At 44.0% G+C, this 22653-nt stretch overlaps 1 protein-coding gene across 2 annotated transcripts in view; it reads left to right on the forward strand.

Annotated features, from left to right (window-relative positions):
- The window catches only part of LOC144753776 (uncharacterized), a 63063-nt gene that overhangs the window by 34690 nt on the left and 5720 nt on the right, over window positions 1-22653 (forward strand). Inside the window, exon 2 of one of the 2 annotated variants that reach the window (XM_078641352.1) lies at window positions 1506-3313. The exons of the other annotated variant lie outside the window; for it this stretch is intronic. Within the exon in view, the coding sequence (XP_078497478.1) occupies window positions 1613-2536 (924 nt within the window). The 5' untranslated portion in view covers window positions 1506-1612 and the 3' untranslated portion in view covers window positions 2537-3313. Of the gene's footprint in view, window positions 1-1505; window positions 3314-22653 lie in introns of those variants that run through there. 2 annotated transcript variants of the gene reach the window in all.

Here is a 22653-nt window from a genome sequence, read left to right on the forward strand (position 1 = left end):
CCCACCCTATTCCCCTATAACCCCACAACCCGCTACAGAATTAAATGACACAATAATTAAATAACATAAAATTAATTACTTAAAATAAATTACAAAAATATATACACTTTTCACACATATACTAACATAAAAAACACTTTAAAAAATTCGATAATATTAAAAATTCGATATTTTTAATAAACTATATTATGTACTTCGATATTTTGACTGTCTATATTTTTAAAATCGATATTACATTACTTACCTTCAAAACGATATTTTTGATGTCTATATTCTGTCCATTCAATATTTTGTCCATTCTATATTTTGGACTCGATATTTTGGTTTGTCTATATTTTGGAATCGATATTTTGACCATTTACCCATTCTTGTCACTCTTAGGCAGTGTGCTTGTATTTTGAGTTGGTCATGGCTGATGAGATTGGTAAGGGGCATTATCTCGGAAATAGCCAAGTTTTCACATCCTTACTGAATTTAAGGTGATTTTGTATGTTTTGTAACTTGCCACGTAAGGAATTCGAATGTTTCGCTGCTTGCATGGAGAATGTGCTCTTCCAATGGATTTTTAGGTCCCACCTACAGACCGCTTCAGCTCTTTCTTGGAGAGCTATTACCAATACATAGGGTTTACTAAGAGTGGGCTTTGAGTGAGCCCCTTGCTTATGAGTGGATGGCATCTTTGTGTTTCTCTCTTTACTGTTCCCGATTCACTGTCTTTCCTCCCTAATCCTGTGTTTGTCCGACCCAGGAGGATTTTCGCCTCATAATGTTTGGTCGAGGTATCCTTCCTCTGGTGACATCAGACCTTACATTTCAGTGCTGGAGAAGGAATATTTTCGTCTCTCCCTCCATGCTCCCTCACCACCCTGAGCTCTTTCTCTTTTCACACCATTCTCTTTCACATCCCCACCCTGCTACTTTTGGAGTACACAGCCCTACCTCTCCTGGACTTTTATTCACTTATGATGGGGATAGCTTTTATAGAGATGCTTATTTGATTTGAGGGGAACTGTAGTCTGGAAGGAATAGTATATATTTACATTCAAACTGAGATTCTGTTAATTCTCCAGTAGGAACTCTGAACCTTCTCCAGCAAACCAGACTCCTCATCCTCTCATATTATCACCATGGGGACCGCATCCTTGACACCCTCCTCTTTCCCTCTTAGATCAGATGGATGCATTGAAGTGTGTAAAACTCCACTGAAACATGTAAACCTATTCAAGTCTACATCAGTGAGAGTGAATCACTGACAAGTGTTTTTGAGCCATAGTAAATTATAACCTTATTTAATCATATTCATACTTTCTTTTCTCTCTAAGAGTTAGTCTCCAGTTGAAAACAGTGCATACATATATATGATGTACTGAATAAATATATAAATATAAATAAAAGGATTGGGCATCAAGAGCAGGTGGATACTCTAATCAATGTTCTCACCATAATCCCACTGGCTTCTGACTGTATCTCACCAGATGTTCCTTCTATTTTACTATTCTCCACAGATTCCAAGAGTGTGCTAAGGGTCTGATCCCTGTGGAGCGCGGACTGAAAGCCTGTCCGTTTTCAAGCATGAACTGAGGACCTGATCATTCTTGGCTCAGTTGGGGCCATGGAGGAAAAGGAAGAATCCAGCATCTTGAAAGTGACTATAAGGGAGGGACGGCCAAAGGCTAGCTACTCCTGCAAGAGCTGCAGCGCTGACTTCTCTAGACTCTGGGACCTGCGCCACCATATGCGCTCACATCCGGAGGGCCGCGGCTACTCCTGTGCACACTGCAGCAAGGCCTCCTTCCGCTCGTCGGCCCTCTTACGGCATGAAATGACACACAGTGATACCAAGCCTTTCAAGTGTCCAAAATGCGTCAAGAGCTTCGCTCAGTCGGTGCAGCTGGCGAATCATGCTCGTGCACATAGCGGGGAAAGGCCTTTCACCTGCCAGTTGTGTTCCAAGGCCTTTATGTCCTCCTCACACCTGGCACAGCACCGCCGCATCCATTGGGCCCAACGTATGCATTCATGCCCGCTATGTGATAAGCGTTTCTTGCGGCCATGGGACGTAGTGCAGCACCAGCGCTTTCACACTGGCGAGCGCCACTTCCGCTGCAACCACTGCAATAAGAACTTCTTTCGTTCCTCAGACCTGCAGCGGCACCAGCGTACTCACACAGGTGAACGTCCCTTCCGCTGCACCCAGTGCCCCAAGACTTTCTCACGCTCCTCTGTGCTTGCCAAGCATATGCGCACTCACACTGGCGAGCGACCCTATCGATGTGAAGTGTGCGGCAAAGCCTACATCACCTCATCGCAGCTGACCGAGCACCGGCGCGTGCACACTGGTGAAAAGCCCTACCTGTGCTCTGAGTGTGGCAAGACTTTCACTTACTCCTTCCTGCTGAGGCGCCATATCAAGATTCACAGTAGTGATCGGCCCTACTCTTGTGCAGACTGCAGCAAGGCTTTCAAAACCTCTGGCCACCTACACAAGCACCAGCTAACCCACACTAACAAAAAGGGAGACTGCAAGGATGCTTAGCACACAAACACCAGTGTTCAGCAGCCACCACACTACCTCTGGCCCAAGCAGCCACGCAAGATGACCAAGGTGTCAAAGAGAGCAGCAGAGGGGAGCTCAGGGATCTGTGGAGCTGATGGGGCGATTGCGGATCTCTGCTCTTCTCAGTTCAAGTCACAGGATATCACATGCATGTGCTGCTGGTGGATCTTCGTGGCTTCCTAGTGTTTGTAAGAGATCAATGGTGATTCTCAATGGATCCCTTTGGCTCTGAAGCCTTGCTTGCTTTGCTGGATGGTCTGGTTTTGGAGCATTATGTGTTTTTCCCTTTTTTGAGGTCATACTACAGGCAGAAATCATTGTAACAATGCTTAACCATATCCTTAGTGAGGGTTTAGCATTTGACTCTGGCTTATAATTGGAAAGATTTAGTGTATGTCTTAATCGCCTGTTAATAATTCTATTGACTTTATCTCCATATTTATATTTCTTTCACCGATGCAGCATTTAGGTTTCACTCTGCTTTTTGATTGGTTCAGCAGGGATGGGGAATGCTTCTAGCATGAAGGCCAAGATATGTGGTTTGGGGCCAAGGCCAACATGAGTCTGGATGTTTATTATGTGCACTGGATAAGTTGGCTCAAGTCCCAGCAGAACAAACCCTTTCACTGCCACTTTACAGTGTCACAGTATCGTTGTGGGAAAGGGCATGGTCTGCTGTACTGGCAGCACATGTATCCACAAGAATAGGATGTTTATATTGTATATATGATTCATTCTTTCAAGGCCTTCGTGGATAGTGTGTGCACTCTTAGGATGTACAGGGAGCCGAAGGCCCAGCTCGGATTAGTAACAGCAGTTCCAAAATAAAACCATTTATACGTTAGCAAAATGTTGAAATGTGTGGCTATTTATAATCATCGTAGAACGCTTCTTGATTATGTGCAAAATACGTTCGGGAAAATAGAAGCAAGATTATTGGTTATCAGCTTTCAAAATAAAATATATCCAAAAATGATTGCAACTTGAAATAACATGGGTAACATTTGCAGTGTGCTAAATTAACGTGCACTTTGTTTGCTTAAACATATAATATACCAAAAATATTTACAACTTGAGAAAAGTAGACAAAAGTTAGAGACCGTTTCTCTAAATTTTAATGCAATATTTAAGGACAACTTTAAACACAATTTCTCCAAGTTCTGATTAAATGAAACCTGTTTGATTGAGCAGTAGAGTAAAACTATTCCGGCGGGAAATATTAAGGGCCTCCTTCCTTTGTTTTTTTATTTCCGTAATTTTTTATTGTGTATAAAAATATATATTTACATGGAGCATGGAATATACATGAGTGGAGGAAGAGGGAAGAGAAAGAGGAAAAAGAAAGAAAGAAGGCGCCGGGGGAGGTGGGGGTAGGGGGGGGGGGGGGGGGTTTGGCCGCCGGCCTTCCGTGTCTAGCGGTAGTTCGATAGTTCGAATAGTTCGGATGTCAGTTTTCCAAGTCCTGCTTGTCGTTATTTCCTGCTGCCCCCCTTCTCGATGCTTGGTTGGTATCTTGTCCCACGCCCCGGACGATAGAGAGGATAGAGAAGGATAGAAGTCGAAAATGAAAGAGGAGAGGAGCCTTGCAAACTGGTTTCCTTTTGTTAGTGCGCCCATCGCTGGTCGTCTAGATTCTGCGCCTATGGGGGTTTATGCGATGATAGGTAGTGGTCTAGGGGCCCCCACATGTTCGACTGCCTGTGAGTTTTTGGAGAGTGTTTCGCTGTGATGTTGTCTGCCCCCCTTAGGAACGTGACCCAGTTGAGCCATGCCTGGGGCGCGGCTTTCGAAGTGTCCTTCCAATTACTTAGGACTATTTTGACTGCAGCCGTCAGCAATAGGTCAATGAGGTCACGATCTTCTGTCGTTGTGATGGACGGGGATGCAAAACCTAGGACTAGGCTCGGGAAATCTATGTGTATGGCTACTCCTGTGATCTCATTGATAAGTGTTCCAATTCTATCCCAGAATTCCCTGATCTTAGGACAACTGAGCAGAAGGTGTTCTAAGTCTCCCTTCCCTTTGTCACAATTCCAGCATGCATCACTCTCTCGGATCCCCAAGGAGGCCAGGCGGGCCGGTGTCCAGTATGCCTTGTGCACTAGCCAAAATTTGGTCTGGTTTAGCGTTGCCGTTATCTTTTTCCTAGAGGACGATCTCCATAGCTCTGCTTTCTCGGCCTCACTTAGTTCCCTTCCTGCTAAATCCCCCCAGAAATTTGTGACCTTATCGTTGAGTTTGGTTTTTTTGGGTCGGAGGGCTTTGTATAGGTGTGCTACTTGGTGTCCTAGTGTGTTGAGACTGGCTGCAAGTTGTATGAGTGATGGTGTCCGGCTGTTGAGGTTTGCCTTCCTGATTGCTACTTTGATTTTCAGGAAGTTGTAGAGTTCTATGCTTTGTAGGTTGTGAGCTTCCTTTAGGGTGTCAAAGGTTGTGTACGCGCCCTGTTCGATACGCTAAAGGAGGATGGGGGCAAAGAGCTGCTAGGAAACATAACCACACCCACACTATCAGACCGAGAACGTGACATCCTAGAGCTGACCATAACTGAGGATGAGATAGAGAAAGCCACGGCAAGCCTCAAAGACAATAAGGCACCGGGCCAGATGGCTTCACAGCTGGCTTCTACAAGCAGTACCTTCACACTCTCAAACCCACAATGAAACAGGTATTCGAGGAGTGTGTTCACATTGGACGCATGACACCCTCAATGGCTGAGGCAAACATAATTGTCATACCAAAGGAAGGGAAGGATACAACTGAGGCGAAGAATTTTAGACCGATCTCCCTCATAAATGTAGACTGCAAGATCTACGCAAAAATACTTGCTAATAGACTCAACGCATACCTACCCAAACTTATACACAACTCCCAAGTAGGCTACCTCAAAAACCGTATGTCCCACGACAATACGAGACTACTATGCCACATAATTAACCACTCCTCCCGAAGCAGCAATGCAGCAGTCATGATAGCCCTGGACGCTGAGAAAGCCTTCGGCAGGGTTTCATGGCCATTTTTAGATCAATTAAGGACCTACTTTCTAAAGTCACAAAAGTGTACCCTGAGGTCCGAGCCTACATGAGTGCCGGTTTACAACTTTCAGGAATCCATTCGAGTTTACTGAAGTAGACCTGGAAACCTGTAGCAATTGCAGTTTGCAGCCGCAGGCATACTCCTGCGTTTGTGAGACTCATTTTTCGCCTGAGCAAATATACAAGCACGTATTTCCTAATGTAAAAATCTGCGGAGTGCAAATTGACTTGTTAAAACTTTTGTACTTGTTAAAACGTTTGTATTTTTCTCCTTTCCCAACAGCCCCACCTTTTATTGTGAGGGTGATCCTTTCCACCCTGGAAATCGTTTTTCTTCTTTCCTTTTCATAAGTACATTTCTGACATTTTCCAGGGAGATAATGGATTAGAGAAAAGTTGGCGAATACCCTTAATCATGTAAATTTGTGGTTGTACAAAAATTAAGAAGGGCTTTCATCCCCTGTGAATAGATGTGCTCCTATGAAAATCTTCATGTGAGTAAATTCTTTCATGAGTGCAAAACAAACTTTCACACAGGTAATCCAAATTTAGACAGGTCAGTAGCCTTAAAAATCGGGGCCATAACAGTTTGACTCCTACCAATCCTTACAGATTTAATCTACGTATAAAGTGTAAAAGTCTGGTTACTGATATAGCGCTTGGTATATGCTTAGTTATGGCAAACAGGGGAACTCATAGACAGTGAATTCAAGTGAAATGCCCACAAAATAACACAATGTGGTCAAGTGGAGAAGGTCACACTGGGGATGGTCCCTTTGATTCTCATTTGACAAATCAGGCACAGTACAGCAAGTATAATCTTGGTTTACATTCAGTAACATTTTGTGAAATTGATTGAATGCATAAAAGTGTATTCGCCAGAGCAATTCACAAGATACTGCCTCAGAGACCAAAGTAAGAAAGAGAGAAATGGTTCACTGAGGAAAATGATAGATACAGTACTCTGCTGTCATCAGAAGTATAAAATAGTTGAAACAAAAAAGATTTGCCTACCCTTAATATATTTAGTTTTTGCAGTTACTGAAAGCAGAAATGATAAACACGTTTCTTCTGTTTACCATGAAAATTTAATTGTCAATCCATTCATTATTTTCATTTTTTTTGGACATGTGTTCATATGTGAAAAAAGATTACCGTTGGCTTTTCAACTTTTACCCACATACCAACATACTGTGATTAAAAAAACCAAATTATATCAATAACAGACATAAATCGAAATCATAAACAATTTTCATACAAAAATGAAGTGATAATTGTCAAAACACATATGCAAGTTGATAGAAAGTAAATTCAACATTACATGAAAACTTTTTAAAGCATCATTTGTAGCATCAATACATTTTCAACAATAAAGTTTTTTTCAAACAAGGGAAGACCAGTTTGTCGGTTTCATTTATTTATTTATTTATTTATGTAGTTTGTAGAGCGCACAGCTACCCCCGGAGGGGTGTCCCGGCGCTAGAACCTGAACCTCGAGGGGAGAAAAGAGGGGGGATATCAGCAGTGTGAGGATCAGAGTCCGGAAAATAGCCAAGTTTTAAGTCTGGCCCGAAAGATGGATTCAGAAGGGCAGAATCTGAGATCGATTGGTAGACCGTTCCACAGTTTGGCAGAGATAACACTGAACCCTCTGCCGCCCATTCTAGCGAGTCTAAAGCGGGGAGAGATCAGGAGGCGGAGGTTGTTGGATCTCAAGGATCTGATGGAGTGAGATATTGACACTCGCTTTTTAAGGTAATTGGGTCCAAGGTCGTTGATAGCTCGATAGGCAAGGGTGAGGATCTTGAACTGGATGCGGCTGGCAATGGGAAGCCAGTGAAGCTCTTTACGATATGCGGTGACTGACTGACGGTAGGGGATGTTTCCAATCAGTCTGGCAGCCGCGTTCTGGACAATCTGAAGCCGGTCGATCAGGTACTGAGGAGCACCAGCGTATAGGCTGTTGGCGTAGTCCAGGTGAGACGTAATGAGAGCCTGGGTTACTGTTCGGCGGGAGTCTAGGGGGAGATAGGGAAGTACCTTTTTGATCATGCGCAGCTTCAAGAAGCAGGCAGATGTAACTTTGTTAACTTGGGCTTTGCATGAGAGAGAGTCATCGAACTGGAATGCCAGGTTGCGGGCAGAGTGGACGGGGGAGGGAGCGGGATCAAGTGCCGTGGGCCACCACCGTGAGGGGGGGATGGGATTTTTCTGGTTAAAAAACAGCACCTCTGTCTTATCCACATTAAGTCTTAGATGGTTGTTGGTCATCCAGACACTGATGCTGTCAAGACACTGGCGGAAGTTGGCGAACGTGGAGTCCGAGTGGTCTCTGAAGGAAAACATCAGCTGAGTGTCATCAGCATAAGAGACCACTCTGACTCGGCAGGACTCCACAACAGCGGCCAGTGGGGCGAGATAGACGTTGAAAAATAGAGGGCTGAGGGCAGAGCCCTGTGGCACACCACATAACAAGGGTTTATCCTCAGATTTGAACGGCCTCAGCAAGACCCTCTGACTTCTTCCAGTAAGGAAGGACTCGATCCAGCTGATGGCAGTGCCGCCAATGCCTGTCTGTCTGAGTCGGTCAAGGAGGATGGGGTGGGAGACCGTATCAAAAGCAGCGGACAGGTCGAGGAGGACAAGCATGGCCTCCTCGCCCTTATCCACACACTCACGGATAGTCTCCGACACCTCCAACAGAGCCGTCTCAGTGCTGAATCCCGCTCGAAATCCAGATTGTGAGTCGGGCAGCAGAGAGTTGTTCTCCAAGTACTCCGTAAGTTGCAGCTGCACGGCTTTTTCTAGGACTTTAGCGGGTTTGGGGAGAAGGGAGATGGGGCGGTAGTTGGCGAAGATTGTGGGGTCGGCATCGGACGTTTTCAGAATGGGAACCACCACAGCCTCCTTCCAAGTGGTTGGGAAGAAGCCGTGGTGGAGGGAGGCATTCCAGATGGAGAGGAAGGAGCTGGCTAGTGAAGGAGCCAGATCACCCATAAGTTTAGCAGGGACAGGGTCGGAGGGGGCACCAGATTTGCATTGGGTGAGTAGCCTGATAGCAGTGTCAATGGTCAATTTATTGAAGGATAATAGAGACGAGGATACTGGGGGCCTAGTGTGGGGGGGCAGGGGAGATATCCCATTAGGGAATGAGACACAAAGATTGTTTATTTTTTCGAGGAAATAGTCAGAGAGTCCATCGCATAGGGCCTGACTAGCAGAGGTCTGTGTGGCCCTAGCGGGGGGGTTAATGAAGTCTTTGACAATGGTGAAAAGGATTTTTGACGAGTTTTTGGCATTAGCAATTTGGAGAGAGAAGTGGTCTCTCATAGTGGTTTTTTTTTGTTTGAGGAAGTTTTTCAGAGCAGATTTATAAGTAATTTTGGCTTCAGGGTTGTAGTTCTGTCTCCACTTACGTTCGAGTGCCTTGCATCTGCTTTTTTCCTCACGGAGGGAGGTAGAGAACCAAGGGGCGGATGGGCGGGATCTGGCGGAGGAAATGGGTTTTAGGGGGGCGATGGAGTCGATAGCTTGGAGTAGGGCGGTATTGAGCCTAGAGACATTTCCATCAATGTCAGTGGAGAGATGTGCCGCCTGGAAGTGGAATACTGGGTCTAAAGTGGCACAGGTGACCTTCAGTGGCGGCTCGTCCATTGGGGGCGTTGGGGCGTTGCCCCACTAATGCAGGGCCCAAAATTCTTGTTCTACTTCCCCGACGCTATCAGACTCCAGGAATTAGTGTCGGAGAAGTAGAACGAGACGAGAGACGCTGGGGTGGAGGCGGGGCTCTGGCAGCACTCAGGGAGTTGAGTGACAGGCCAGCAGCGCTGCACACTAGAGACAGTTACAGTCCCTGCAATAGTGCGCACAGCGCATGTTCATTTTTGGGCTGATCATTTTCATGGTCAGCCCGAACATGCGCATTCTAGGCTGCACGTAAGGAGACCGAGGGTTTGATGCCGCAGCCCCCGGTCTCCTAATGGGCAGGAAGTATCCCTGCCCTTCTACCAATCCTGGCACGCTGCAGCGTAAGAGAGGGGTTGGCACTGACTGCCGTGACGTCGCCGCTGTTCCTGTTTGCGCCTCCTGGTCCGGTGTCCCACGCTCTTCAAGGGTCCTGCAGTGGAGGCGGCGCGGACCGGTAGGTTTTCTCTTCTTAGTTTATTGTAATCTTCCCCGGCCCCGTGCGATTTGTCGTCGTCCCCCCCCACCCCCACCCCCCTCCGCGCCAGTATATGTTAAATAATAATAGCGCCATAAATTACTGAGGCAGGCGGTACACACCTCAAGCCTCTCCCGTGAAAGCAGCGTAGGTTACTGTGGCATGGCGGTACACAGTGCTCATGGAGGGAACACAACCGGCGAAGTCCTTGCTGACGGAAATTACTGGAACTTATAAAACAGGGCCTCGGACAGGCATCGTGTTTTGTTTCGCAGCCTTGAATAAATGAAACTTGAGATGAGTTTGTGATACGGGGACTTGGAAAGGGTAAAGTTTTCTAGTACCTCATAAATCATTTTGTGAATGAGCATTTCCAAGGCGGACGTTATTTTTACTTTTAAGATGCTTTAAGGGACATTAGAAAAGACCCATTATGTTCAAACTTTATTTTCTCTGAACAAATCAATTTGGGCTATGTCCGTGATACTTTATAAGTGTCTTTGGTTTTCAATTGAAGTACTTATTTTTCGAGGAAGTACGAAATATCTAATCTGGAAAAGAACTGATGAGGATTTCCTCATCACGGCGTGGAGTCCAGTGAAAGACAGCTGCTAAGGTGAAAAACTGATCCCGTCCTTTCGCAGTATAACTTAATTCGGAGTGCCTTTCGCAGTATACGTGCATTCACTCCTAGTTAACTCTCAAAAAGAACGTGGGGGATTCAATGAAAAAGCTGTCTAAATAAGAAATCAACGTTCAGAGTAGTACTTACCGAGACAGCTCGACTTTTAAAGATATGTTAGTCTTTTCCGATCTAATTTGCGCCTGTTATACTAAAATTATACAACTTCCGTGCTTCACATCATGGTATTGTTTTCTTCCAATCACGCTAAAACTAATTGTTTCTTTCATTCTGCATTTCATTTAACAATGTGTTTTATTGGACTTAATGATTAGGGGATTTTTGGGCTACTGAACATTGTGATTTCCAAGCAACATTTTAGAATTTTTGCAGGTTGTTCAACCCAAATTTAAAACCATTCACGACTTACACCTAGACAAACCAGACACACAGATTGTACTGCTGCCTTTTGTACTGGTACCCGGAAGAGGCTTCTTGTGATTTTTATCCGTCACACCAATGGTATTGATTTCTGCAAGCTGGTGTGCTGAGGTCAGAGTCTGTATTTCCACATCTGCCTCGAACATTTTAACCTCACCAGAGCAGTCGTGATTCTTTAACTTAAAAGCAACACTTCATAATAGGCAGTCTGCCTTATGAGGGCATTTAACAAATGTCTTGTTCCAGGGTCTGTGAAATATTTGCTAAAGTATTGACAAGGTTTTTTGCTGTGCTCATACAAAGTAAGTGTGCTATTTGCAATGCTAACAAGTTGTACATCAACACCATCTCAGTTCCCCATTGATGCAAGGTGTGATCCTGATACAATCACATAATGTTTAATATTTGCCATTGTTTGTGGAGTGATTTGGTAGTACCCAGTAGCAGAGAATGGGCAGGAAGTAGGCAGACTTAAGGGGTTGTACCTGTATTGACTGTTTAACAGTGCACCATTTTATAAAACGTGCAGTATGTTGATGGAAAAGTAATGGTAGCATTTATTTAAACATATTTTAATGCCTCATACCCCTAACTACTTCCTGGCTTTTGGAATGCAGCGTGTTGTTTCAGAGGTACAAGCTTGAACATTTGAGAATGAAGGGGGGAGGAGGCTGAGTGTCTGACTATTTGTCTGCATTATAATTCCTATTATAAGATCAGTGTAGGTGTCTCTGCTTTACAGTTTCAAGAATGAGATGTGTCTGCTTGTTAGTTGTGTATTTGGCTGTCTACTTGGCAATCCCCACTAGAGAAGTGTGTGTACACCTGTGAGTAAGCATGGGTCTCTGAAGCTGGGTGAGGGTACAAGAGCAAAGCTGTGTGAAGTGAGGGGATGGGAGGTGCAGTGACCGATCTATGTTTATTAAGCCCAGCACAAATTGCTTTATTAACCTTCTTGCTTCCTCAAATTTGCTTAAAAATGCACTGTTTGTCCACTCTTTTTTCAAAATTTTCGTTGGGGGAGATCCTGTTCCCGAACCCCATAGGTTTTTCGAGCTCGCACGCTACGCTCACTCGCCGCAGTGCAGTATCACAATGTTACGCCCACCACTTTCAAATGTCACCAGCCGCCACTGGTGACCTTATGCCACTTTCTTCCCAGTTCTTTTCTGGGGACCGTAGGGGCAGGTTTCAAGCCCAAGGCAAGGATAAAGGGGATAAGATAGTGGTCAGACCAGGTGAGGGGAAGGGGGGGGGAGGACTGTGATATTCGAGAAGTTGGCGAAGATAAGGTCCAAAGTGTGACCCGCCACGTGAGTGGGGCCAGTGACTTGTTGTATGAGATTCAGACTTTTCATGGTTTCCAACAGGTTGTTGGCTTTCACGCAGAGAGGATTGTCTACGTGGAGGTTGAAATCACCTAGCACTAGAAAGTGTTGGTGTTTCATGTGAATGTAAATCAATGCGCCTCGGTGTACTACGAGGCGCATTGATTTACATTCACATGAAACCAACAAACTGGTCTTTCCTTGGTTGAAAAAAACTTTATTGTTGAAAATGTATTGATGCTACAAATGATGCTTTAAAAAGTTTTCATGTAATGTTGAATTTACTTTCTATCAACTTGCATATGTGTTTTGACAATTATCACTTCATTTTCGTATGAAAATTGTTTATGATTTCGATTTATGTCTGTTATTGATATAATTTGGTTTTTTTAATCACAGTATGTTGGTATGTGGGTAAAAGTTGAAAAGCCAACGGTAATCTTTTTTCACATATGAACACATGTAAAAAAAAAATGAAAATAATGAATGGATTGACAATTAAATTTTCATGGTAAACAGAAGAAACGTGTTTATCATTTCTGCTTTCAGTAACTGCAAAAACTAAATATATTAAGGGTAGGCAAATCTTTTTTGTTTCAACTATAATCGGCCCTGCTTACCCTTGGTCCCTTGGGCCTATCTCCTTCTTTTGCTAGTCATCAGAAGTATGGCTTAATGAAAGTGCTTGCACATGCAGTTCCCTATGTGATCAATAAGCTGGCCTTTACAGAACCCATACATAAACAGAGCCTTTCATATGTAAAGCCTGTGTATATTCAAAGATTTTATTAAAAGATTTCACCAAAATAGAGTACTGGTATCTTCAGAGTTTTATTTAATCAGATAGCTGGTATAATCGGAGCATTGGTTGAATCCAACCCCTTACATTTTACGAGCCCTGGCGTAATCAGAGAAGATATTATAAGATCTGTGTTATATAAGCATGCTAGCAACTGGTCTGGGTAGGAGTATCCTGGTCTGAAGAATGTGCACACTTCTTACAGGGAACGTTATTTGTTCCTTATCAATACTTGAAATTCTTCAAAATAACCATCAAAAATTCTTGATAATAAGTTTAATCTTCTTTATTATCGTAATTGTCATAAATTCTTTATGTGTTCAAATCATTATATACATTTCACGTGAATCATCGCCCAATGCATTTCGGGTCACTGCCTGGACCCTTCTTCAGGGGTCTATATAAATCACAAACAAGAAGCTAATTAATCATCAATCTCAGATTGTGTTATAAAACATAAATCAATATCATACTGTGTTCAACCAATTCCTGAATCATGTCTGATCCTAATGCACAAACACATTAAATCAATGGTACACGAAAAAAACATCAAATCTTTAAGGTAAATGATATAAAAATATGATGCTAGGCATTCTGATTGGACCACTTAATCACCGTCAGTACGTGCGTTATGATGCCTGGAGTTGAACAGACTCTAATGCTAGTGAGTCCTATGCGATCTTTTCTTAACAGATAGTGTATTCACGATGTTACATAAAGAAACAGTATCGTTAAACCTGTATGTAACGTAATGTCGCAAAGAAACCTGCTGGACATGTTCTTAGGTAGTGATCTCATATTTCTACGCGCTAAACGCTGAAACATTCTAAACAAATTAAGAGCGACCTGTTATGTTACTGTCCTCGTGAAGCGGAACTATAGTTATAGCCTATTTAGAACTTACTTGAGATTCATGAGCGGGTTGCTCCGAATCCTCTGGATGCACGCAATTCATTGCGAGGAGTTCCAAACATTCTCTTCCCTGCCACTACGTAAGTCATGCGTCGTGACGTAGTCATGTGACTATCTCCCTCACTGGTTTTAAAGCAACATTGTCCGTGAAATGAATGCGTGCAATAAAGTTTTGCTTGAAATGTGTAAGAAAGTTACTGATACTGTTTTACTGATAACCAAATATAGGAGGCATCAAACTGATTTTCAGGGGAGCGATTAACTGTATGCAATATACGACGTGAACATATTATGCAAAATTAATTAATGTGAATGAGGAAAACATATGAATGAATAGCAATTATAAAAAACATGATAATTCAATACGGTCATTCAACCCTAATGGCTGTAACGTGTTAACAAATAACGTTCCCTGTAAGAAGTGCGCACATTCTTCAGGGCAGTATACTCCTAACCAGACCAGTTGCTATAATGATTTCGAGGCACTTTGACCAACGAATGGATCAGCACTAAATGAAAGTTGTTACATTTGATTGAACTCGATTAAATAAGTGTGCACGGAGCATCGTCAATAATAATTATATAAACATGCTAACATAATGTGGCACATCATTACGTGATACAAGATTAGGCAAGTGGATATTTGTGATTAGCCAAGTACATTTCTGAAGCATTTCATCCATTGAACAACCACTGGGTGAGTGTAATCTTCCACTGTTGATTTCAGCGAATTATTCATCTTTTTTTGCATGTTTCTCTGGAATGTCATCTTTATCACTCGATTTTAGTGCATGCTGTTCCTTCTTATGTCTGTTGCTCTCTTGCCATGTTACACCAAGACACAAGATGGTGGCCATCTTGGAAGTATACAAACAAATGTTCCAAGATAGCCGCCTGCCACTATTAGGCTTTGTCAGTGCTTGTTAGATTGGGTTGCAGCAATTGGTAAGGTCAAAAGGCAGAAGGCAGCCTCCTAGGAATGGACTAACAATATTATTTTGTATATTTATTGTTATACTTTTCCAAGATGACCGCCATATTGCAATGTGATGACTGTTTTGGAGGTATGTAAAATTACAATCCAAGATGAGCATCTGTTGTTATTGGCTTTGCCAATACTTGCACTTCATTTCTACAAGTATTGGTAAAGCCAAAAGCAGCCGAGACAAGCTATTATCAAATGTAGCTTACCAATTCGCCTTACAGCACGACTTGATTTTCACAAATTTGAGGTTTTGGGAGCAAAAACCTAAATATGGATTTGAAAGCTAAGGCGTGTTCTCTCTATCATGTGAATAGTAGTTTTAGGGGACATCTCGTGTGTGACACCAATAATAGGCTTGCGCACAGTATGCTTGCAAATTGCCAGATAGTTGGACTTGGGTGTAGTCTCAAAACGAACAAGGGGCGCTTGATATAGGAAGGTGCAATGCATTAGCGTTAGTGTATTACCCCAAAGTCTCCTTTGTCCTCATCCCATTTGTCACTAACGAGGAGATCCCACCTCGCAAGACAGAAAAAACACAAGAAGAATGCTAAGTATAAGCCATTCCCATAAGGCTAGAGCCTACAAAGCTATACTTACCCAGCATTCCTCTTGCTTTTTTCTGTCTTGTAGGACGGGATGAGGAGAAGGCGGACTCTGCTGGGCTTGGTCCACCAATCAGTGCAGTAGATTTCTTTGCTCCAGGTCAGTTTGGCGGACCTCGAAGGAGTCAAGTGCCTCTCCTGAGCTGCTGAGCTCGGCAGAAGAAGCAAAGACGGTTTTCTGCTGCAATCTGGGGAAGCCAGGCGTCCTTTGGATTGGCTTTTTATGATGCAGTGGCAAGCTTCTTCCAGGTTTCTGCACCGCGCATGCATGGAGGTCAGAGGTTTGCACATGTGCAATGGGGAGTTCGTCTTGGCTCTGAGTTGAGGGAAGGAGTCTTAAGGCAGTGATAACAGGTAAGCCCGCACAGCGGCTTATTTCCTATAGAATTGTGGATTCTGGAAGAATTATCGTTTGGAGTGTCTGTCATGCATTAGCACTCTTATATGTGGAAGCATGATGTATCCTCTTCTTCCTCTCCTGCGAAGCGTCTCTATGGGGTATCTAAGGAGCATTTGAAACGCTTGATTAGAAAGCCTTTGTTGGAGTTGTCTATTGGAGCCCGTTCTCCTGTGTCCTCTGGTCCTTCGGAGGGTATGTTCCTGGGCCGGAGGAACACAAAGGCAAATATATAGGGAAAGAGGTTTTGCCTGAATTATTGGGTCATGTCAAAGACAACATGAGTTTCCAGGAAGAGGTGGTGCCTGAGACCTCATCTTCTGTACCATTGCATCAATTCCAGTGTCTCAGAGTTGGAATTTCCTGTACATCCATTCATTTTAGATGTCCTATAATGCGATTAAAAATATCCAGACAAAATAATTTTGACCCGCTTCATGGCTAAATTGTATCCTCTTAAAGACATGCATATAAATTTGCCTGATTCCTTCACTATTGAATCCTTTGTAGCAAGCGTTGTGGGCAGAACCTCCCTGACAGAGGATGTTATTATCAAAGACATGGCTAATAAAAAAATGGATTATGCCCTCAGAACGTTTTTTCCCGGATCTCACTTGGCTTTGAGGGCAGGGATTTATGGCTCTTATGTTTCTCAGTCCTTGCTGTCTGACATAAAGAAGTTGTTCAATGCACTGGATGACTTCTCTGACTGTTCCTCTTTACTGGATCACATTGAGAAAGAAGTAGAATTTGTGTTGGACATTGTTTTTGATGTGGTACATGCTTCAACTTTGACTATGAGTGCTTGTATATCAGCTAGGTGTAACCTTGTTTTGAAAGACTGGTGCAATGATGCTGCCCAAAACTTCTCTGCTTTGAGACTACCTTGCCAGTGTTCGCAGCCAGGGCCGGACTGGGAACCAAAACCGGCCCTGGCAAAGTGCTCGGCCGCCCCCCCCCCCCCCCCCCTCCCCCCCCCGGGCGGGAGGGGGGCAAGCACTTTGCCAGGGCCGCTTTTCAGCCGATTTTGTTACAGGGCCGTTTTTGCAGCTATGCTGCAAAAACGGCTCTGCAACAAAAACGGCCTCCAGGGCCCAAAACCGGCCCCCATCCTTGCGGCCGACCGGGGGATTGCCCGGTGCCCATAACGGCCAGTCCGGGCCTGTTCGCAGCTGTTTGGATTTAAGTTGGAGGAAAAGATTTATACATTATTCAAAGAGAAAAAGCACTCCTCATTTTTGAAGCAGTTTGGCTCAGACAAGTTGAATATCCAAAAGTGCCCCTTCTTTCATCAACCCTCTCGTCAACAACAGCCACAATGTACCCCTCAAAGAAAGCTCTATCCTAAGAAGAGGGGACAGAAGAAGCCACAGTCTCCCCCCCTCCCCCCCCAAGCGTTCCTGACTATAATAACGTCCCTTGTAGAGGAAGCTCTCCCGCCTAGGGAGAGAACAACCCAACGCACTACTTTCAAAAGACCAGAGGTCTAATTCACTACTTCAATTGTAAAACCACTCGTGATCCAGATGAAAGAATATTCAAATGTATGGTTTATTCATATCCATATCAGGATTTAGATAGTACACATCAGTCTTTTTTGTACTCCACAAGTATATTCATGCTAGTACCCTCATCCGGTACCATCGTGTGCAACGGATCCCCCGTGGCCTACGGGTCCCCCTAAAACCTCTTCTCTGTAAAAACAATACTAAGTTTGTGGAACGTTGGTATTCGATCCTAAATAAATGTTCCCTCGATCTTATTTTATTGATCGTGGAGGAGCTATCCAAGACTTTGGAGGAACTCACACTAGAAATCACAAACGTGAGAAAGGAACTAGACGACACCATGACCGCAGAAGAATTAAAGAAATCCTTGGAGGATATCAACATTCAATTGGACAAACATGTACGTGAGACACAGGAGCGGAAACTCAGGAAATTTAAAAGGGACACTATAGACTACAAACTCGGCGAGGTCTATTCCTGGGCCGAGGCATACGCCCGCCGGCGTCCCAACAAGCCATATAATCCATTCTCGGCCAATGAAACCTCATCCTCAGAGGAGGATCAAAGAACAAGACCTGCACAGACCCGAACAGATACTGATGTCCAAACCCCCAGCACCTCAAACAACGCTGCGGTTCCTTTTTTAGAGCCTGGCACCACCCGACAAAAAGAACCCGGGGGAGAAAAACCCGCCGAGGAACCCGAAAAAACACCTCCTGCGAAAAACAAAAAAGTAAAAGGAAGACGCTGAACATGGAAGAGAATCTAGTGATCAACATTTCCTCAACGATCTTGTCCGACGAAGAAACACGCATCCTTCAGAAAGGACAATCATTTGTTCCTACCACGGGCACGAATACATTGGAACTCGAAGTGAGCGCGTTCAAATTGATACGCAATATGCGTTTGAAACACTACTTTCTCAATATCTGCCCCATTACCACACAGGAGGAAGACATGCTCAGAGGTCTACGACCACACAGCACGTTTTTGGCACCATCAAGCCATAAAATCATCGATGCTTTCGAGAACTTAGTCAGACAAGACATCCTGAAACTTCCATTTATACAGCCAGCGAAGCGGGGGAATCTTACCCGCAAAGAGAGAAACATACTGCAGAAAATCGCGGACAACCCCAACATCACCTGTCAAAATGCAGACAAAGGAGGGGCTCTGGTAGTCATGGACACCAACTTCTATATGGACAAAATCACAGCTCATGTTGGAGATACTGACACATATGACATTCTCCCTGGAGATCCCACTAAGGAATATACCAATGATTTAATGATCATAATCAACAAGGCGTTTGACAATGGCACGATTAACGACAAAACTAAAAGATATCTCACGCCTACCAATCCTAGACCTCCTGTCTTGTACTTACTACCAAAACTACATAAACACCCGTCAAATCCTCCATGTAGACCCATTGTGTCTACGAGAAACAGCATCCACGAAAACGTAGGAAAATTCTTGGATAAATACCTCCAACCATTTGTCATCTCAGCTGATTCTTTTGTTAAAGACACGACGGATTTCATCTTGAAACTGGAACCAGTCATGAATACCCTTAAAGACGACCATCTTATCATGTGCACCGTGGACGTCAGTTCCCTTTATACTTCAATCCCCCACGATGGGGGAATTGATGCCATTGAAAGTACTTTGGCCCAATCTGACATTGACCATGATCTGAAAATATTCCTTATGGAACTGACATTGTTTACGCTATATCATAGCTATTTCACCGTCTCTGACAAATGGTTCTTACAGCTTAACGGTACGGCCATGGGAAATTCGGCTGCTCCTTGCTACGCCAATATCTTCATGCGAAACTTCGAAGAGAATCACATTCTCTCTCAAGACCTTTGGCAAGAAAATGGTCGATTATACCTGAGGTACATCGACGACATTTTTTTACTTTGGGCAGGTTCCAATGAGTCTCTCATTACCTTCCTTAATACTTGGAATCAAGTCACACAGCGAATTCAATTTACTTGGGAACTCAGTACATCCTGCGTCCACTTTTTGGACGTGAAAATACTGAGAGAAGTGGGAGACTGGTCCACCACTGTCTTCCGTAAGCCTACTGACAGAAACTCTACCTTACATTATCACAGCTTCCACCGGATGGGACTTAAAAACAACTTGCCATACGCTCAGATACTGAGGGTGAAAAGAATCGTTTCCAGGCCTGACGAGAGCAGGACACAGATCAAAACGGTCCTTGATCGTTTACGAGCACGAGGATACCCTACTCCTATTTTGGATTTGGCGATCCAGAGAAGTGAGAAACACAGTAGAGCTTCCTTGCTACAACCGAAACGCAAGGCCCCCACCGAACGTTTGGTGGTGGTCTCCAAGTTTTCGAAAGCCTCTTCACAATTTCAAAGGATCATCCGAAAACACTGGTCTATCTTGAAACAGGAGTCTGATTTTAATGGTTTATTTTCAGAACCCCCCATCTTTGCCTTCACCAGGGGCAAAAATTTGAAAGAGATTCTGAACAACACCAGCAGTCCTAAATCCGCAGTAATGTATAGTGGCTTCAAACCATGCTACAACTGCAGCAACTGCCATAACAGCATCCAAGGCAATACTATGAACCACCCGATGAAAGGTTTCCCTATCAAATTGAATGTAAACGCAACATGTAGCAGCAAGAATGTGATCTACGTTCTAAAATGCCCATGTGGCAAATGCTATGTGGGCCACACTGAGAGAATGATTCGCACGAGAATCTTGGAACACAAGAGTAACATTCGCACTGAAAATCAGAAGTCTAGTGTGGCTACCCATTTTCTGGAGAACAGACATACAGTGGCGCAGCCTAAATTCCAAATATTGGAACAAGTTCCCATCACAAGCAATAACAAGAACCTTCTACTGAAGAGAGAGAACTTTTGGATCCGGTATCTTTCCACGATGGCCCCGTTGGGTCTCAATGATCGCATTGAATTTTTGTGCTATTTGTGATTTACCTGTTATCCTGCATGTTCAATAACCTCATATTGGTTCATTTAACCTTCTTTTCATTTTTGTTTTACGGATTTGCACTTTCCAAGATGGCGCTCACACATTATTCACCACTCGGTGTTCTAGTCCTACCTCTATTTTCACCGTTGTGTATATCTTGATTTCCTGTTCTTTCACTGCGCGTTCACCTCGTGGAACTCTCCGGAGTCCCGCTGTTACATCCACACTAGTAAGTACCCACGACCGGGGACTCGTCTTCTTACTGCATGAATGGTGGAGGATATTGGATTATTGAGGATTCATCCGTCCTAGTGCACCCGTTTGATTGAACTAATCTCTTATCATTGAGTTTGACTATTGTTTAGTGTTTGGTTTCTATGGCACCAGGAGTTGCGACTTTTGGGCTAATGGCTGTATTTTTCTTCACAGTGTCACGCACATTCGTTTCCTTGCCGCAGTGCCGGCGCACACTAAGTTGAGCACTTTCATTTTTATTTTTAAACACACATTCACTGGGATTGTACTCAAGTTTGGTTGTTGCTGACATATTTACGTGTATATTACATTTAGTCCTTTCATGTTTTTTTGTAGAGTAATTCCCCTGACGACGGGCCATGCCCGAAATGCATTGGGTTGTGTGATGTGATAACACACCTGAATATACTTGTGGAGTACAAAAAAGACTGATGTGTACTATCTAAATCCTGATATGGATATGAATAAACCATACATTTGAATATTCTTTCATCTGGATCACGAGTGGTTTTACAATTGAAGTAGTGAATTAGACCTCTGGTCTTTTGAAAGTAGTGCGTTGGGTTGTTCTCTCCCTAGGCGGGAGAGCTTCCTCTACAATGTTCATCGATACACTGTAAGGCTAGACAGTGTTTTCCACCCTTCTGCACACGAAAACCCGTCACAATTCTTTACGATTAGGATTACCTCTGCTGTGCGAGAACCACTCTCTTCTACATTTCTATAATAACGTCCCATCAGAATTTGCGGCTGGAGGCAGATCTCCATTTCAGTGCAACATGGGAAGCATCTACTTCCAATGATGAATGGAAGGTTACAGGAGCTAGTTTGTGACCTCTCGGCCAGAGATTCCAGAGTGAGGCCAACTCTGTGGCCCAAGTTAAAGTAGAAACAACGGCATCGGATTCCAGAGGGAGAGTCTCTTCTATAGAAACATGCAATAGTGCAGGTACCTCTTGCCAAAAGTGGTCAATTGTAATAATCGTTTTTCTGGTGGAGAAATCATCGGGAGGACTTTGGGTGATCCTGAACCTGAAATCTCTGAATATATTTTTACAGACATTGACCTTCAAAATGGAGACTTTACAGTAGGTGATTCCTCTACTCGTCAGGGACCTATTCATGCATACTCTTAATCTCCAGGACGCTTATTGCCATGTGCCCATTCATCCCCTCGATCAGAAGTTCTTGTATTTTAGTATACAGCATTTTCAGTTTTGAGTTCTGCCATTCGGATGACTCCCGACTATTCACGAAGGTGGTGACTCCCCTCATTGCCTTGTTCCACCTTCAGGGGATTTGCATCTACCCATATCTGAACTGCATGCTCCATTCCAGTCTCAGTAATTTCAGCATCTCAGGGTAGCTTGTGAGGGTGTCCAAAATCATGGCTTCCGCCTCAGTGTGATAAAATGCAGGATGGTGCCTTCACATGATTTGATCTTCATTGGGGACAGGTTTTGAACCCATCTCAACAAGCCTTTCTTCCAGAGTCCAGGATGATGGTCTTGCAGTCCCTGCCTCTCCAGGTGTTTAACCGTTAGTACCTTCCGGTGTAGTGTTGGTTGAAACTCATGGGTCACATGGCAGCGGCTGTGTTCACGTACCATGAGCCAGGTTCCATCTGCAGCCCTTTTGGACCCATCTGCATGCTTGGTGGTGACCTGCTTCGGGGGACTTCAAGGCGCAGGTCCCAGTGACACAAGACATTCAGCAGGATCTTCTTTGGTGGATGGATTCCTCCTGGCTGGCAAAGGGAGTTTGACTTCAACCAGAATCCCTAAGGTGTTGACAATGGATGCCAGCTCGTTTGTTTTGGGGGGGCTACTTTAGATGGGCTATCTCTTCAAGCCAGGTGAACCTTCCCAGACAGCAGACGGTCCTCCAACTGGAATAAGCTCATGAATGTGTTTCATGCTTTCTTGGGCTTTCTACAGGTTCTGGAAGGTTGCAATCTGGTGGTCCAGACGGACAATACGGTGGAAATTGCATAGCTCAACAACTAGGGGCGAACCAAGTCTTTGAAACAGGTGCAGTCCAGATGTTCCATTTGGTGGAGGGTTACCTG

Source organism: Lissotriton helveticus, chromosome 5_1 (assembly GCF_964261635.1).
Source record: "Lissotriton helveticus chromosome 5_1, aLisHel1.1, whole genome shotgun sequence".
Taxonomy (NCBI): domain Eukaryota; kingdom Metazoa; phylum Chordata; class Amphibia; order Caudata; family Salamandridae; genus Lissotriton; species Lissotriton helveticus.